The sequence below is a fragment of the Convolutriloba macropyga genome, chromosome 1 (assembly GCF_964194025.1).
Source record: "Convolutriloba macropyga chromosome 1, txConMacr16.3, whole genome shotgun sequence".
In the NCBI taxonomy this organism is placed as follows: domain Eukaryota; kingdom Metazoa; phylum Xenacoelomorpha; order Acoela; family Convolutidae; genus Convolutriloba; species Convolutriloba macropyga.
This window is the reverse complement of record NC_134468.1, coordinates 74129284-74148951: the sequence shown is the minus strand read 5'-3', so window position 1 is coordinate 74148951 and position 19668 is coordinate 74129284. Positions and strand designations below refer to the sequence as shown.

The window sequence follows — 19668 nt, the reverse complement described above, 5'->3', positions numbered from 1 at the left end:
CATTGACCTCTCTCGATATGTTCTCTTAACCATGCTGCTCAATGCGGCTCTTAAACACGCGCTTCGAGAGGCCCTTTAACATGCAAATATTTTGTCCAATTTTAGAGCTCACGCGTTTAATAAATAGGATTTTTATTTTGAGGTACCTATTATGACAGTGCGTCTTATTTTTACGCTGACCATAGAAAGAATGCGCGAGCTTTGTTGAGAGCACATCGATTTTGTTAGCCAACTAGTAAAGTTCTATCCCTACTCCTTGCCGTGAGACGCAGCTCTTTATCGTTTTTTGAAAACCTCGTTGACCATAACACTCCACCACAGAAATAATCCATCTTATATTTTTTTTACCTCAATAACTGCAACAAACGTCGTTTGAGAGCAATTAAAAGAAAAACGTAGTTCTAGCGGTCTACTAACAATTCGTGTCGATTTATTCTACGTTGTCAAAAAAGTTCAACCAATTTACCTCTCTTAATAAATCAATTGTTCAAAACTCAATTATTATTTGTTTGAAATATAAATTAACATCTGTAAAACTTCTGAAAGCTTAAAATGATGAGTATCGTTTTACACACTCAAATTACTTATTTATTCTGATCAGACTGCAGATTGAGCATTTGTCTGTAAACCCCGCTTGGGGTCACTTTGGCATCCATTAGCTCACTATGTTTTCCCTGCTCCAGAATTCGTCCTCCAGGGCCCAGCACAATAATTTTGTCCGCATTTCTAATTGTGCTGAGTCGGTGTGCAATCACTACCACTGTCAACCCATTCGATACCTAAGGACAAGATTGGGTTTCCACATTATTTTCATAACATCCATTTTCATACAAACAGTACCTCTTTCCAATCCATTCACACTACTTCATTAATTAATTAATTAATCGTACAATTGTTAGCAGTGACTATTAAAATAGTAAACATCGGCTATAACAGGTAACATTCACAATCTATAGTGGAAAAAGATTGAAAGATAGGGTTCAAAAAAGCTATGATTAATGAGTCATACTTACACTTTCGAGCGTTCTCTGCACGATAGCTTCAGAGGCAGAATCTAAAGCAGAGGTAGCCTCGTCCAGAACGAGCACTTTGGGGTCCTTAATCAGAGCTCTGGCAATCGCTATCCGCTGTTTCTGTCCCCCACTAACTGTTACACCTCTCTCCCCTGCAAAATATACTCGATAATATCCTTAAAACTTCCTACCAGGATTGAAGACAAGATGGTGACCAAGTATGTAGTAGTAGTACAGGCTTCGGGGATTGTTATACCCATTGTTTGCAACCAAATGTTGAATTTAATGAATTTCAGTTTAAGTTTTTGAGTTTTCCACTGGGGTTGCATGAGCCGCAGTAGCAGTTTATTATCCAAGTACGTACACGAGTCCGTTTCGCTGTATTTCTCAAAATATTTCCAGTAGAAACAACTGAGGTCTTTCTTGGATATTTCATGCATTTGTTTCCCAACTGCTCTTGATATTATATTAACAAGGAACGCGGTTCTGATAAAGAAGTCTGAATTTGTTTTCTTAATGCGGGTCTTTGGGACAACCAACTCACTTCGGTCACCTTGTCGCGTGTTGGTCGCAGTTGGTTGATAGAAATCGCTGATATTACTATTATAGTTGCCTCTAGAAATTGATATGAGCAATAGGATGTCGTGAAATTCAATATCTAGAGACAGTAGTAGTTGAGACTTCTGGATTATGCCCAAGTAGTACTACTTTCACAGTGCCAATTTTACAGTGGTAATTTTACAGTGGCAAGAGTCTTAATTTTGTGAGTCGTCCATTATAGCTGAATGTGCATTTATTATCCACCTCGTAGTATCCACAAGTATAACTAATTTTAAAATACAAGAGCATGAATTCCAGATGTACAGGTAACCTGTATACTTCAACGAATATGCCACTCATTGATATTTATCACTTAATTTTACATACTCTTTATTCGACGTACAGAAAATGTCACGTTAAGTATAACATGAGTCGCAATTTGTGGAAATTTGCCGGAAAAAGCAAGGCTAATTGCTATACAAAACAAACCTAAAACTGTGTGGAAGCCGTCTGGAAATCTCTGGATGAATTCATAAGCATTGGCCTTCTTGGCAGCAGAGTACACTTCTTCATCTGTCGCCCCTGGCTTACCAAACCTGATATTTTCGGCTATTGAAGTTGCAAACAGAACTGGCTCCTGACTGATATAGCCAATGATCCTTCCTCTCAGCCACTTTGGAGGAATATTTCTACAATATTAACCCAAAAATAGACTTGTTATTAATATGAACTACGCTTAATTGATTCCTTTCCAGTCACTGATTTAAGAAATGTCTTGAAAACATAGAAAATACGTTTAAAAACGGAAATAGTCACAGCAGCATCAATTGATTATTTTAACTTCTTTTCAAGCATTCTAAACTCATCAGTTTATGTAATATTCGGGATAAAGTACGAAGATTACTAATGTAGCCACAACTTTATACCACGATAATTCAAAAGTTACACGTACCTGATGTCCTCATTATTTATGGTGACAGAGCCTTCTGGAGGATCGTAAAAACGTTCTATCAAAGCGGCAATCGTGGACTTCCCGTGTCCTGAAGATCCAACCAATGCAACTGTCTGACCCGATGGCACTTCAAACGAAAGATTACTGAGTACAGGTTGGCTTCGCCGCGTAGGATATTCGAATGAAACATGATCAAATTTTATAGATGGCGGTGTGCTCATATCCATTGTGAAATCGGGATCATTGTTGTACTTCAGAGCAGCTTTAGCATTAACAAATTCGAACACACGAGCACCCGATGTCAAGCCTCGAACAACTTGACCAAATAGCAAAGATATTTGTGCCATAGATCGTTGGATCATTTGAGTTGAGGTCAAAAAAGCAATCAAGTCTCCGTGAGAAATGCTGTTGCTCAGAAGCAATGTTCCACCAGTATACATGACACTTAGAACTAAGGAATTCAATACGAAATTAGAAGCTCCTTGAAATAAAGAAATCCCTGCTCCAAGCTTCCATAAAGCATACTCTGATTTCTTAGCCTCTGCGTCGAATATATCTGTCTGTTGATCTTCCATAGCAAAAGCTCGTACAGTTCGTACATTTCCCAAGGACTCGTCAGCCATAGAAATGGCTCTAAAATCAAAACAAAATTAGCTTTTATGTAGTTTTTTCCCAAGTGCTGATTCTCTCTCATCTCTAAGCTTTTAATACTGAAAAGTGTAAAAAAAAAGAGGGCGGCATTTCAATTAAACTAGTTAATCTTACTTTTCAAGCTGGCCTTCGGCTTGCCGAGATAGTGACCTCAGGACATGGCCAAACAAAGTTCCGCTGATTACTAGGGCAGGCAGCAACACTGTCATCATTATTGTGAGCTGAGCAGACACCTGGTACATGGAAACAACGCAGCCACATATTTGTGTGACGCCCCTTAAACCCTAAACAGATGCTTGGTTCTTTCAGATAAGAAAAGCCTAGATTAGCAAATACGTTAAAATTCTCACGTGTGATATACATTGTTTGAGGCTACTTTTGAAAGCCTGAACGTCGTTGGAAAGTCGGCTAGTCAATTCTCCAGTTTTGTGTACATCAAAGAACTCAATATCTTGATTGACCAAAGAATCAAAGAGCATCACTCTCAATTTAGAAGCGATTCTCTCTCCAGCTACAGACAACCAATTGATATACAAAGTTGTGCACAGTGCTTGTCCAGCATATGTGCTCAATAACTTTAGCGAAGGTCCAACCAAGGTCTGTAATCCCACAGTTGAATCCAGATTGACCAAAGAATTGCTCAGCTGTCCAAGCTGAAGAGGAATGAGAATGTTGAGTGCTGCGGCACAGATAGCAGAAAAAATCGCCAACACTAGACGGAACGACTCTCCTTTCAACAGCTTCCAGAACAATCTTCACTAAACAGTTCGGTCTGGCAAAAAGACTTCAGAATAATAAATGAACATTTAATTGCTAATTTACTTACTTCCAATCAAAATTGCCATGTTTGTCACTTGATACAGGTATATCTAGATGACCGCGATGGGCTTTCGACCTCAGCAAAATGCTGGAGTTTGATTTGACCAAAGCATAGGACACTGACACTCCAGAACACAAGAGCAGAAGATTCGTTGTTGAAAAGCAGTCCTTTAACGATTGTTTTGAAATATTTCCCCTAGTTCTGATCAGGTGTAAAATGCGATCCGTATTAATGGGACTCTTAGCCCCATACTGACGAAAGGGCCTCACTATTCTAACGCACAGCATATGGAGTATATCATACACCTGAAAGAAACCATGAATACTAAGAAAACAGGCGCGGATGCATCAATCATTATACACAGTATGTCTGAATTTATATGCGTTGCCATGTAGAGAATTCGAAAGCCCACGTTATTGAAATGATGGATCTATTCTGGTAATCTTTGCAACAAATTATCATCTGTTCATAGCAACCTATTGCTTGTGGTTTGGCATGTGATGTTTTTTCCAGAGTGATTAGTTTGAAATTGGCTGAAAAGTCCCATTTTCCATCAAGCTTTAAAAAACAGCAGATTATGCATAAACATAAAGAAAAGAACTCCCTTTCTAACAGCTGGCTTTTGCGGTCTGTCGGAATACTCAACAGTGCAGAATGAAAAAAAAAGAAAAGACGATTTGATCTGACTAAAAGTATAGATACAAGCAATTGCATATTAAGCAAACCGGCATAAAATATCAACATAAAAGCACAGCTGCGGAAGTTTAAGATTATGCCAGTCTCAGTAGACTTTTGATACCAATGATAGCTATTGTTCCCCGTTGCTATTTACGCTTCTAATCAGTTCTAGGAAGTCCAGATTCAATTCCCGTCGGGTCTCTCAAGAGTGAAATGTAAGATTTTGTGATGTGAACTCGCACACTCAAGGGGCACTGAGATTCTCTTCTATAGTTCACACTATGTCACTTTTGACCAATTTCAATTTATGTGTTTCTAATGTTGTACCCTTTTTTGCACAATATGAAAGGATCCATGCAATTTCCTTTATGTTCTTATTCTCTGCTAACAAATTTCTCCTAGCAAAATAACGTGTCTGTTAATTGTACATTCTCTTCATGCCAGCAGATTTGCTCTTCTCTCCTCCAGCCGGTTTCTGCGAGAATTTTTCAAAACAGTTCTACAACTGTGCCAGAATCACGGTCAATGAAGCACCCATCACTAAGCACTCCAATAGCGTGTCTCACATGTTACATCACTGTACGATCGCAACAGCTAGTCTCAAGGATTTTCATAGTTGACCTAGGAATCTTCTGAACTTCATCAGTGGAGTGCAGTAATAGCAGTGTCAATCACATTTACAGTTACATTGGTGTATAGACTCGCAACGTACAGGGATATTTGCTCATTTTCCGCCAAAGTCATAGATTCTACAGCGGTTCTGGAATCATTCGAGTTAGCCTCAATATTTGCACCTAGTAACTTCTGGAGAAGGAGAGACAGAAATTTATTCAGATACTTGTAACTCCTAATATTATCGATAGAACAGGCCGAAGCGGAGTACCAATTTCATGTACATAATTAGCAAGTCCATAGTCTGACCGGTTGCAATAATGCACTTGTCTTGCACCTGTGATAAATCTTTTCACTTTCTGTTTCCTGCTCGTTTAGATGCCTCAAACTGCTACTCATCTGTTTGTGTTTTCATGGATAGATTGTCTTTCCCCACTACGAGGCACAAAATTATTGGAACAAATGATCTCTTTTAGTCTATTCGAGTACCTTGTCATTTGATCACACAAAAACGACACGCTTTATCAAATGGTAAAGCTAGCATTTTTCTGTAAAAGTTCCTGAACATTTTCAAACCCTCTATCCATTCTTGTCTCGCGCACACATTTTGTACTATTTCACTATAAATTTCATTCAAAAAAGTTTTTAGTGTCGATGCTGTTCTCCCTCTACTCATGAACGAATATACGTAGATCCTCTAAGAAAGGCACTTCGTTAAATCTTTCTCTGACAGGATGCTTTGTACACAACGATAAGACGTCCAGAACATATCTTTGCAGTTAAGAACCGTCTTATGTAAAAAAATATTTATGACAGCCATACCGAAAAAGGCTTTACCTGCCTCTCATCCAGCTTGGTTTTTAAGTCTTTGCAAATCAGTTTGAAATGAAATCTCATTTCCTTCCTATTGTACACACTTGATGGAAAAAGCTCTTCTTTCACAATTCTGCCGGGAATGTTCTTATCTTAAGCTAGTTTTTTCTCAAACAACTCAAAGCCTTGTTCCGTACGAATTATTTTTTACTTCAGAGTTTGAGCTGGAAACCGTGCACTGCTTGTTCTGAAAAAAAAATGTTTTTATTCGAGATTTTTAAAAAATCCGGAATCATATCGTTACTATTAGTTTTTAAAGAACTTCTACCCGATGTTTACAGTTTCTTTGTTTATCGCGGTTGTGGCTGGATTTCGCACATCGCAAAAGCTACACTCTCTTTTTGTGCTCTTCCTAACAGCCTGCCTATTGCTATCGCCTTCCTCGTTTCTACATGATTTTCCTTTAGTAGGTCTTTCAGTTTTCAAATTATATTTCAAATTTCGAAAGGAAAAACCTGCATTTCGTAAAACCTTATTTCGAATTGCAAGCTTTGAAAGTCAAACCTAACATTCGTAAGGATTTAGATAGATGTTTCATTTATTATCTCTCGCTTGGAAAAACGAGATAATTTGTCATTAGGTGATGCTGGAAGATTATTTTCTTTGTATAAATGTTTTAATTTGCACTTCGAATTTTCACTCTACTTTTACATTATAGCTTCTGATTGGTGGTTTATCGTACAAATACAGAATTGAGCTGATGTCAATTCGCTATTTAACACTTAACGCATTTTCGTTGAATCTCTCTTGTACGATCTTCGTTGAGATCGTTATCACTCTTTCATTTAGGTCTAAAAAAGTTCGTTTTAAACCCATTTGTGCTGACATTCTAGCGATGAAAAAAATGTATTACATTGATAAATAACAGAGCCAAGTAACGTGATTGCGATTGTACAATCCAGTTAAAAAATATTGAAAGTTTTTTTGTGTGTTGAACCCTTAATATTTTTATGGATTTATTTCGACTGCCATTCCCTCTAAAAAACTTGAGTAGTGATTCAACTTGGAGTTTATTACCAATCTTTAGGGCAATATATTTGCATTCGGGTTTCTATAACAGTTTTATTGTCGACGACTAAAGTTTCCAAACAAATGATTTTATTCCTAAAACTTATTTTAAACATATATACTTTATTCTCCGCAGTCAAAATTAATTTATGAATTTTAAAATACAAACTAACTTTGTTAAGACTTTTTGATGATTTTTGGGTAGCTAAGTAGTCCATTTTAAACAGATAATGTTCTGAGTTCACTTCTGTACTCAAGTTCAGACATGATTGCAAAATATAAAATTCGTTTGCTCTAAGTAGTTAAAACAAAATTATAAAAAGGACCGTGCACACCATCCGGCAACGAGGGATGTAGGTCGGAAAATAAGGGATGATGAGTAGCACTTAGCCGGATGCTGCACTCCAAGCTGTTCCCTTCCAGACAATGTAAAGACGGCCCGGTCACAAATTTGCTCTAAGTAGTTGCAAATTTTTCGAAAATAGTTAACTTTTTTTGCGTTACCACACATTTCCGAGTAGTAGGAGGACAATCCTGTTTCGGTGGTGAATGCAGCGATGGCAATTCAATTACACTTTGAATATTATTCTTTTTCTCGCTGGTAGCCAGTTGAGTTTTTTTCAGGGATCTGGTCAGTTCCATTGGTAACAATTACAAAATTAATCGTTCCCAACGGTCCATTAACGGTTCATTGTAGCTTCTCAAACTGGAAAATTGGAAAGCGTCGTAAAACTCCTAGACCTTTTTTCAATGAAATCAAATATCCCAAATAGATCTGCAGCCCGGATACACTTAAAATTTTAAGTTTATTATTAATATGAACACAGCAATTTAAGTTTTATAGAAGTTTGAACGTACATCTAAACAAGAAGTTGCAGTACAAGTTTTTTCGCTAAAACCAAAAACTCTAACTTTGTGTTAGTTCAGTTTTAATTTTCCCCCCAAAACAGGGAGGAACCCAGAAGATATAGTAAATGTGAACTTAGTTGGCCAATTCGAAGAATCAACAACAAAATAAAGAACGATATCACAGAAATCCTAATCAAGTCGAGCTTTAAAACCTTATATTCTTACGGCAAATAATCATAAAAGGACAGCAGTACAAAAAAATTGATCTTTGCTTTGCAGAACGCAGGTCAACATTTTAGTCCTTTTTGAAGGACATAATTACAACATTGTTATAGCGAATGTTCATATAATCTGTTAAATGTTCTCATGCTACTGATAATATTCCTAGGAAGTATGAAAAAAGAGAAAAACAAACAACGTTTTTGCTTTAGAAAAGCATACTAACGAACAAATTATGTAAACAACTGACTGATAACAGTTGAGAAAATCTGAAAGAACAGTCGAGAGCCTCAACTCAAATAGATTGGCAATAAAATGATCCGGCTTAACTTCTGAATTTAGCTGTATAAATGATTTACTTCTTTGTAAGTGTTGTTTTTTCAAGTAAATTAGAAATCAAATGCAAGCTGAATATATCTAGATAAATTTTAAAAAAATTTTGAAGAGCAGATGCCCAGCAAGTCTTCTGCGCCAGTGCAGTTTTTCAATAATTTTTTGCAAAGAATCTGGTAACATATTGGGCCGGGGATTTAAGACTTAAGTTAATGAGATTTTAAAAAGGTTTGTCAATTTAAAACAATATTACGAACGTTTTCGAACTCTGAGTTCATCGTCAGGTTATAAACAATAGAAAATGCTAAAATTAAAAGCTGGAAAAAGGCAAATCACTAAAATCACTCATTCAGCGAAATTTAAAACGAATTTTTACATATCTACAGTCGTATCTACAAAATTTGACATCTGAGCAAAAATACATTTTCGATTTGATGTAGCAGATGCATATCGACATTTTATTCAAAAAAGCCTATATTAATTACCTTAAATTTACTTTGGTTTTGTTCAAATGTAAAGTTGAAAATTTCGTTTTATATCGTGTTCTTCTTTCAAGTTGGAATTTCATCTCCAAACTAAGCTTTCAGTGTCAATTCTCGAGTTCGGTATTCGACGCGCGTGTTGATGGCTGGTTTCAGAGTTCTTACATAGAGCGCCTCTAGTGTCACTAACTTAGATTGGTTGCCGCAGTGGTCTAATAACTTCCACTGAAAAGCTGATTTATCACCATTGTACTCAATTGCATGTATTCCCATCAATGAGTCCGCCTTGGCATGCTCTGAAACCCTTGTGGCAATATGTCGGCATGTCTGCCTACATAGATGGATTTGCATCCACTACAATTGAGTTCATAAACCACGTGGAATTGAGGTCTTTATCAAAACTAGATTTAAGGCTAAGTAAGAAGCTCTTAAGTTCCCGAGTGGTGAAAAATGTCTGTACAGGATGACTTTGTTCAGCTTCTTAACAAATTCGTCAGAGATGTTGCCTCTGTACCGTAATGCAAATTGTTGTTTCTCAGTACTTTTCTGCTGTTTTAAGCTTACACCCGCGTTATATTCTTTTCTTTTTGCTTTGGTTCGCAGCTGGTTAATTGTATCCTTGACAATATCCCCTACGCAGTGCCTAAGATATTGAACACTTCGAATTTTGTTCTTTTTTGGTCAATGCTTCATGGAACGCTTCCCAATTGCTGGTGGCTCGGAACAGGCGGTGTATTTGTCCATGTATTATGCTTTTTTCATTATTTGAGAATTGTTCCAGTATCTGATGACTTTCGATGCCATGTGCAGAAAATTGTCCCATTTGGTTTTACGTTATTTGACATGTCCAAAAATGGCAAACTGTTTTTGTCATCCGTTGTTTCTAATGTAAATTGAAGATTTGTATGGAGGTTATTGACCTCATCTGCCAGCTCATTTGTGTCACCATTAACTGTTCTCACAATATCGTCAACATATCATAGAAAAAACTTGGTTTCGGACGATTGGTTAATGTCAGTCTTATCATTTTCACGGCAGAATGAGCACTGGTTTTCCATTCTATCAAGTTCTGTGTTACTGATTTGTTGACATTTAGCGCGGAACCACCTATTGCAAATTTCACACTCAAACCCCCTGAAATGTGCTGTCACACGGTGTTCGCAATTGCGACAAATGCTAAATTGTGTGTTGGTTTTACATTGAGTCGTCTGTAATTTCAAATGTGGTACCCAAAATTTCATCCAAACATTAGCCAAATTTACTGCCAAGGACAAACTCATTGCCAACCCGTCTTTCTGACAGTACCAATTTTCATTGCATGTGAAATGGACGTTTGTGACTGCTAATTCGAGCAGACGTTTCATTGTTGTTCTAGGTATGTCTGGTTTATCGTCCCTAGCATAAAGCAATCAAAGGGCAATGTTAATGACTTCCTTCACAGGAACGTTGTTGTGTAAACTTTTCACATCCAATGATATGACCTGTTCGTCTTTTTCAGGTTTTATTTGCTCAAGAGTCTTTCGTGTGTCATTGGTGTTAGATTTTATGTTTGCTCCTTCAATATTCTGGAAAGGGTGTTAGAAAATTGTTAAATTTATGATAACAATATCTCGGGATAGAGAGAACAGGTCTCAGAGGGATTTCTTTTTTGTGTACTTTAGCTAATCTATACAATCATGCCAGTTGTGCTCCAGTGGACCTTAAAGCTTCGTAAACCTTAAAAGTTATATTCCTTTTTTTCCTTATATCCAGAATTTCTTTGATTATTTTTTTTCATTTTTCATTACAATTTTATCACAACTCTTTTCAAGTTTTCTGAACTGTTCGCAAACTAATATTTTTTCCAATTTTTCAGCGTACGTGCTCTTTTTCCTAGCACAAAGTACTATACCATTATCAAAAGGAACGGCGATCAGGGCGTTGTCATGCAGACATTTTTGCACTTTTGCTAATGCTCCGCCTAAAGGTGTTTCTCTGATGTTTTTTGAGTACCATTTTGCTGCCCTTTCAATCTCGAACAGTTTTTCACCTGGTATTTTGTTCTTACGCAAATTCCTATCAAATTGTCTATGTCAGACAATAGACGATCTTAGCGGCTTGTCTTGTCTTTCCGAAAGTTTGGCAAGTTTTCCCTGCAATTGCTGTTCAGAACTAACTACATTGTTGCGAACTCGGTTACGCAAAACAAAAATTACAGAGGTCAATAGGTGGTTATCTAAATTCCTAAGGAGAACTTTTCGACTAACAGCTCGCCTTTGGTCACATTTATGATGCATGTCAGCTGCTGTGGAAATTTTCGAACTCAGCAATTTTAGTTGAACACTATGCACCGCTTGATCCAAAAAAACATCTGTTTTTGAAACACGAAATTTCAAACAATCCGTATTTAGATCTGTGCTAGGACAAGTTGTAAGAAAATTTGTTCTGCATCTGCTACTTTCAATCTTACAAACATTGTTTTCATTGTCCAAGTCTGGTTTCCAACAGTCTCTTTTTTACAGAATATTTCTCAACCTACATCTTGGCAATTTTATCATAGCTGAAGTTTTGTTAAAGACCTCCAGTGAGCAAACAACAAGAGATGCTATCACTTTCTACTGAGCCTTTGCTTTTTCCTTGCCTCCTGTTGATTTTTGCACGGTTTCCCTCTGTTCTTTTTGAGCAGTTTCCGTAGATTAGATTGATGTTTTAACGCTAGCCCTAATAATTTAAGCTCAATTTCGGGGTCTTGATGTAGGTGGAAGTATCGGCTGATGATGTTGGCGTTCTATTGCTTCCGTCTTGACAAAAAAAGTTTCGTTGACTGAATCACAAAAAATCCCGATTTTAACCGCTGTTCTAAAAAGTTTTCTGCGCCATACCTTTGACAGTAAACTATCGCCTTGATTCTGTCCGAATGACGTTGTAAAAAAGCAACCAACTCCTCTACATCACACGGCCTGTTGTCGCTTGTTCGTTTGTGAGGGATGATGGAGTTGTTCAAAGTGTCTTGCCAAATCACGAAATCAGTGCTGTTTTTGACCTTGTCCCGGGCGTTTCTTATATTCTTTTCGGCGTTTCTGGAAATTGGGTCGAACGAAAGACTCCGAAGGGCCGTCACTGACGAGAGTAACAGTTCTCGATGTTTGCTGTGTTTAGGCTTTAATTAATGAAAAAACGAACTTGCGAACATGCCGCCACAATGTGCAGCATTCTTCAATCTGTAAATGTTCCATGTTGATCCAGCTAAAAATACATAGAAAACACAACATTCCCCTTCCTGGGCTTCGGCTTGTCAAATTTAACCAAGATTTAAAAATTACGTGATAGTTTTGCCTAGAGCAATATATAACTGTTACCCTCCAAGAAAGCCATAAGCAACTGGAGATTTTGCAAATTTTTTGTGCCAGTGTGGGTGTTTCAATAAGTCTTTGCAAAGAATCTTGCAACATATTGAGTCGGTAATTTAGGACTAAATTCATTGAGATTTTAAAAAACATTATCAATTTCAAACTTTCCTATGAACGTTTTCAAACTCCGCATTCATCGTCAGTTTAGAAATAATACAAAATGCTAAAATAAAAAGCCAGAAAATAAAATGCAATTCAATAAAATCACTCATTCAGGGAAATTTAAAACGAATTTCTACATATCTAAAGTCGTATCTACGAAACTTGACATCTGAGTAAAAAAAAACATTTTTGAATTGATGTAGGAGATGCATATCGACTGTTTATTCAAAGAAGCCTACATTAATTACCTTAAACTTACTCTGGTTTAGTTCAATTGTATAGTTGAAAATTTCGTTTTATATCGTGTTCTTCTTTAAAGTTAGAATTTTATATCCAAACTAAGCTTTCAGTGTCAATTCTCGTGTTCGGTATTCGTCGCGCGTGTTGATGGCTTGTTTCAGAGTTCTTACATAGAGCGCCTGTGGTGTAACACACTTAGATTGGTTGCTGTAGCGGTCTAATATCTTCCACTGGAAAGCTGATTTATCACCGTTGCACTCAATTGCATGTACTCCCATCGTTGAGTCCGCCTTGGCAACCCTGGTGGTGACATGCTCTGCAACCCTTGTAGTAATATGTCGGCATGTATGCCCTACATAGATAGATTTGCATCCATTACAAGTCAGTTCATAGACCACATGGGATTTGAGATCTTTTTCAAAGCTAGACTTAAGGCTAGGTAAACAGCTCCTATGTTTCCGAGTGGTGAAAATTGTCTGTACAGGATGAAGTTTGTTCAGCTTCGTAACAAATTCGCTAGAGGTGTTGCCTCTGTACTGTAATGCAAATTGTTGTTTCTCAGTATTTTTCTGCTGTTTTACGCTAACACCCGCGTTATATTCTTTTCTTTTTGCTTTGGTTCGCAGCTGGTTAATTGTATCCTTGACAATATCCCCTACGCAGTGCCTAAGATATTGAACAGTTCGAATTTTGTTCTTTTTTTGTCAATGCTTCATGGAACGCTTCCCAACTGCTGGTGGCTCGGTACAGGCGATGTATTGTTCCATGTATTATGCTTTTTTTCATTATTTGAGAATTGTTCCAGTATCTGATGAATTTTGATGCCATGTGCAGAAAATTGTCCCCTTTGGTTTTACGTTATTTGACATGTCCGGAAATGGCAAAATGTTTTTGTCTTTCGTGGTTTCTAATGTAAAATGAAGATTTGGATGAAGGTTATTGTCAGCATCCAACAGCTCTTTTGTGTCACCTCTAACTGTTCTCACAATATCGTTGACGAATCTTAGAAGAAATTTGGTTTCGGACTATTGGTTAATGTCAGTCTTTTCATTTTCACGGCAGAATGAGCACATGCAGAACTGGTTTTCCATTCTATCATGTTCTGTGTTACTGATTTGTTGACATTTAGCGCGGAACCACCTTTTGCAAATTTCACACTCAACCCCCCTGAAATGTGCTGTCACACGGTGTTCGCAATTGCGACAAATGCTAAATTGTGTGTTGGTTTTACATTGAGTTGTCTGTAATTTCAAATGTGGCACCCAAAATTTCATCCAAACGTTAGCCAAATTTACTGCCAAGGACAAACTCATTGCCAACCCGTCTTTCTGACAGTACCAATTTTCATTGAATGTGAAATGGACGTTTGTGACTGCTAATTCGAGCAGACGTTTCATTGTTGTTCTAGGTATGTCTGGTTTATCGTCCCTAGCATAAAGCAATCAAAGGGCAATGTTAATGACTTCCTTCACAGGAACGTTGTTGTGTAAACTTTTCACATCCAATGATATGACCTGTTCGTCTTTTTCAGGTTTTATTTGCTCAAGAGTCTTTCGTGTGTCATTGGTGTTAGATTTTATGTTTGCTCCTTCAATATTCTGGAAAGAGTGTTAGAAAATTGTTAAATTTATGATAACAATATCTCGGGATAGAGAGAACAGGTCTCAGAGGGATTTCTTTTTTGTGTACTTTAGCTAATCTATACAATCATGCCGGTTGTGCTCCAGTGGACCTTAAAGCTTCGTAAACCTTAAAAGTTATATTCCTTTTTTTCCTTATATCCAGAATTTCTTTGATTATTTTTTTTCATTTTTCATTACAATTTTATCACAACTCTTTTCAAGTTTTCTGAACTGTTTGCAAACTAATATTTTTTCCAGTTTTTCAGCGTACGTGCTCTTTTTCCTAGCACAAAGTACTATACCATTATCAAAAGGAACGGCGATCAGGGCGTTGTCATGCAGACATTTTTGCACTTTTGCTAATGCTCCGCCTAAAGGTGTTTCTCTGATGTTTTTTGAGTACCATTTTGCTGCCCTTTCAATCTCGAACAGTTTTTCACCTGGTAACTGGTTCTTACGCAAATTCCTATCAAATTGTCTATGTCAGACAATAGACGATCTTAGCGGCTTGTCTTGTCTTTCCGAAAGTTTGGCAAGTTTTCCCTGCAATTGCTGTTCAGAACTAACTACATTGTTGCGAACTCGGTTACGCAAAACAAAAATTACAGAGGTCAATAGGTGGTTATCTAAATTCCTAAGGAGAACTTTTCGACTAACAGCTCGCCTTTGGTCACATTTATGATGCATGTCAGCTGCTGTGGAAATTTTCGAACTCAGCAATTTTAGTTGAACACTATGCACCGCTTGATCCAAAAAAACATCTGTTTTTGAAACACGAAATTTCAAAAAATCCGTATTTAGATCTGTGCTAGGACAAGTTGTAAGAAAATTTGTTCTGCATCTGCTACTTTCAATCTTACAAACATTGTTGTCATTGTCCAAGTCTGGTTTCCAACAGTCTTTTTTTTACAGAATATTTCTCAACCTACATCTTGGCAATTTTATCATAGCTGAAGTTTTGTTAAAGACCTCCAGTGAGCAAACAACAAGAGATGCTATCACTTTCCACTGAGCCTTTGCTTTTTCCTTGCCTCCTGTTGATTTTTGCACGGTTTCCCTCTGTCCTTTTTGAGCAGTTTCCGTAGATTAGATTGATGTTTTAACACTAGCCCTAATAATTTAAGCTCAATTTCGGGGTCTTGATGTAGGTGGAAGTATCGGCTGATGATGTTGGCGTTCTATTGCTTCCGTCTTGACAAAAAAAGTTTCGTTGACTGAATCACAAAAAATCCCGATTTTAACCGCTGTTCTAAAAAGTTTTCTGCGCCATACCTTTGACAGTAAACTATCGCCTTGATTCTGTCCGAATGACGTTGTAAAAAGGCAACCAACTCCTCTACATCACACGGCCTGTTGTCGCTTGTTCGTTTGTGAGGGGTGATGGAGTTGTTCAAAGTGTTTTGCCAAATCACGAAATCAGTGCTGTTTTTGACCTTGTCCCGGGCGTTTCTTATGTTCTTTTTGGCGTTTCTGGAAATTGGGTCGAACGAAAGACCCCGAAGGGCCGTCACTGACGAGAGTAACAGTTCTCGATGTTTGCTGTGTTTAGGCTTTAATTAATGAAAAAACGAACTTGCGAACATGCCGCCACAATGTGCACCATTCTTCAATCTGTAAATGTTCCATGTTGATCCAGCTAAAAATACATAGAAAACACAACATTCCCCTTCCTGGGCTTCGGCTTGTCAAATTTAACCAAGATTTAAAAATTACGTGATAGTTTTGCCTAGAGCAATATATCACTGTTACCCTCCAAGAAAGCCATAAGCAACTGGAGATTTTGCAAATTTTTTGTGCCAGTGTGGGTGTTTCAAGAAGTCTGTGCAAAGAATCTTGCAACATATTGAGTCGGTAATTTAGGACTAAAGTCATTGAGATTTTAAAAAGCATTATCAATTTCAAACTTTCTTATGAACGTTTTCAAACTCCGCATTCATCGTCAGTTTAGAAAGAATACAAAATGCTAAAATAAAAAGCCAGAAAATAAAATGCAATTCACTAAAATCACTCATTCAGGGAAATTTAAAACGAATTTTTACATATCTAAAGTCGTATCTACAAAATTTGACTGTTTATTCAAAGAAGCCTACATTAATTACCTTAAACTTACTCTGGTTTAGTTCAATTGTATAGTTGAAAATTTCGTTTTATATCGTGTTCTTCTTTAAAGTTAGAATTTTATATCCAAACTAAGCTTTCAGTGTCAATTCTCGTGTTCGGTATTCGTCGCGCGTGTTGATGGCTTGTTTCAGAGTTCTTACATAGAGCGCCTGTGGTGTAACACAATTAGATTGGTTGCTGTAGCGGTCTAATATCTTCCACTTGAAAGCTGATTTATCACCGTTGCTTTCAATTGCATGTACTCCCATCGTTGAGTCCGCTTTGGCAACCCTGGTGGTAACATGCTCTGCAACCCTTGTAGTAATATGTCGGCATGTATGCCCTACATAAATAGATTTGCATCCATTACAAGTCAGTTCATAGACCACATGGGATTTGAGATCTTTTTCAAAGCTAGACTTAAGGCTAGGTAAACAGCTCCTATGTTTCCGAGTGGTGAAAATTGTCTGTACAGGAGGAACTTTGTTCAGCTTCGTAACAAATTCGCTAGAGGTGTTGCCTCTGTACTGTAATTCAAATTGTTGTTTCTCAGTATTTTTCTGCTGTTTTACGCTAACACCCGCGTTATATTCTTTTCTTTTTGCTTTGGTTCGCAGCTGGTTAATTGTATCCTTGACAATATCCCCTACGCAGTGCCTAAGATATTGAACACTTCGAATTTTGTTCTTTTTTTGTCAATGCTTCATGGAACGCTTCCCAACTGCTGGTGGCTCGGTACAGGCGATGTATTGTTCCATGTATTATACTTTTTTCATTATTTGAGAATTGTTCCAGTATCTGATGATTTTTGATGCCATGTGCAGAAAATTGTCCCCATTGGTTTTACGTTATTTGACATGTCCGGAAATGGCAAAATGTTTTTGTCTTTCGTGGTTTCTAATGTAAAATGAAGATTTGGATGAAGGTTATTGTCAGCATCCAACAGCTCTTTTGTGTCACCTCTAACTGTTCTCACAATATCGTTGACAAATCGTAGAAGAAATTTGGTTTTGGACGATTGGTTAATGTCAGTCTTGTCATTTTCACGGCAGAATGAGCACATGCAGAACTGGTTTTCCATTCTATCATGTTCTGTGTTACTGATTTGTTGACATTTAGCGCGGAACCACCTTTTGCAAATTTCACACTCAACCCCCCTGAAATGTGCTGTCACACGGTGTTCGCAATTGCGACAAATGCTAAATTGTGTGTTGGTTTTACATTGAGTTGTCTGTAATTTCAAATGTGGCATCCAAAATTTCATCCAAACACTAGCCAAAATTACTGCCAAGGACAAACTCATTGCCAACCCGTCTTTCTGACAGTACCAATTTTCATTGCATGTGAAATGGACGTTTGTGACTGCTAATTCGAGCAGACGTTTCATTGTTGTTCTAGGTATGTCTGGTTTATCGTCCCTAGCATAAAGCGATCAAAGGGCAATGTTAATGACTTCCTTCACAGGAACGTTGTTGTGTAAACTTTTCACATCCAATGATATGACCTGTTCGTCTTTTTCAGGTTTTATTTGCTCAAGAGTCTTTCGTGTGTCATTGGTGTTAGATTTTATGTTTGCTCCTTCAATATTCCGGAAAGGGTGTTAGAAAATTGTTAAATTTATGATAACAATATCTCGGGATAGAGAGAACAGGTCTCAGAGGGATTTCTTTTTTGTGTACTTTAGCTAATCTATACAATCATGCCGGTTGTGCTCCAGTGGACCTTAAAGCTTCGTTAACCTTAAAAGTTATATTCTTTTTTTTCCTTATATCCAGAATTTCTTTGATTATTTTTTTTCATTTTTCATTACAATTTTATAACAACTCTTTTCAAGTTTTCTGAACTGTTCGCAAACTAATATTTTTTCCAGTTTTTCAGCGTACGTGCTCTTTTTCCTAGCACAAAGTACTATACCATTATCAAAAGGAACGGCGATCAGGGCGTTTTCATGCAGACATTTTTGCACTTTTGCTAATGCTCCGCCTAAAGGTGTTTCTCTGATGTTTTTTGAGTACCATTTTGCTGCCCTTTCAATCTCGAACAGTTTTTCACCTGGTAAATTGTTCTTACGCAAATTCCTATCAAATTGTCTATGTCAGACAATAGACGATCTTAGCGGCTTGTCTTGTCTTTCCGAAAGTTTGGCAAGTTTTCCCTGCAATTGCTGTTCAGAACTAACTACATTGTTGCGAACTCGGTTGCGCAAAACAAAAATTACAGAGGTCAATAGGTGGTTATCTAAATTCCTAAGGAGAACTTTTCGACTAACAGCTCGCCTTTGGTCATATTTATGATGCATGTCAGCTGCTGTGGAAATTTTCGAACTCAGCAATTTTAGTTGAACACTATGCACCGCTTGATCCAAAAAAACATCTGTTTTTGAAACACGAAATTTCAAAAAATCCGTATTTAGATCTGTGCTAGGACAAGTTGTAAGAAAATTTGTTCTGCATCTGCTACTTTCAATCTTACAAACATTGTTTTCATTGTCCAAGTCTGGTTTCCAACAGTCTCTTTTTTACAGAATATTTCTCAATCTACATCTTGGCAATTTTATCATAGCTGAAGTTTTGTTAAAGACCTCCAGTGAGCAAACAACAAGAGATGCTATCACTTTCTACTGAGCCTTTGCTTTTTCCTTGCCTCTTGTTGATTTTTGCACGGTTTCCCTCTGTTCTTTTTGAGCAGTTTCCGTAGATTAGATTGTTGTTTTAACACTAGCCCTAATAATTTAAGCTCAATTTCGGGGTCTTGATGTAGGTAGAAGTATCGGCTGATGATGTTGGCGTTCTATTGCTTCCGTCTTGACAAAAAAGTTTCGTTGACTGAATCACAAAAAATCCCGATTTTAACCGCTGTTCTAAAAAGTTTTCTGCGCCATACCTTTGACAGTAAACTATCGCCTTGATTCTGTCCGAATGACGTTGTAAAAAGGCAACCAACTCCTCTACATCACACGGCCTGTTGTCGCTTGTTCGTTTGTGAGGGGTGATGGAGTTGTTCAAAGTGTTTTGCCAAATCACGAAATCAGTGCTGTTTTTGACCTTGTCCCGGGCGTTTCTTATGTTCTTTTTGGCGTTTCTGGAAATTGGGTCGAACGAAAGACCCCGAAGGGCCGTCACTGACGAGAGTAACAGTTCTCGATGTTTGCTGTGTTTAGGCTTTAATTAATGAAAAAACGAACT

At 37.4% G+C, this 19668-nt stretch overlaps 1 protein-coding gene across 1 annotated transcript in view; it reads right to left on the bottom strand.

The window, feature by feature from the left end:
* Nucleotides 1–479: 479 nt before the first annotated feature.
* The window catches only part of LOC142342481 (mitochondrial potassium channel ATP-binding subunit-like), a 230834-nt gene continuing 211645 nt past the window's right edge, over nucleotides 480–19668 (bottom strand). The window contains exons 2-8 of the mRNA XM_075393821.1: nucleotides 3983–4283; nucleotides 3507–3909; nucleotides 3271–3440; nucleotides 2506–3138; nucleotides 2043–2242; nucleotides 1014–1165; nucleotides 480–779 (exon numbers count right to left, since the gene is read on the bottom strand). Of these exons, the coding sequence (XP_075249936.1) occupies nucleotides 585–779; nucleotides 1014–1165; nucleotides 2043–2242; nucleotides 2506–3138; nucleotides 3271–3440; nucleotides 3507–3909; nucleotides 3983–4263 (2034 nt within the window). The 5' untranslated portion in view covers nucleotides 4264–4283 and the 3' untranslated portion in view covers nucleotides 480–584. The remainder of the gene's footprint in view (nucleotides 780–1013; nucleotides 1166–2042; nucleotides 2243–2505; nucleotides 3139–3270; nucleotides 3441–3506; nucleotides 3910–3982; nucleotides 4284–19668) is intronic.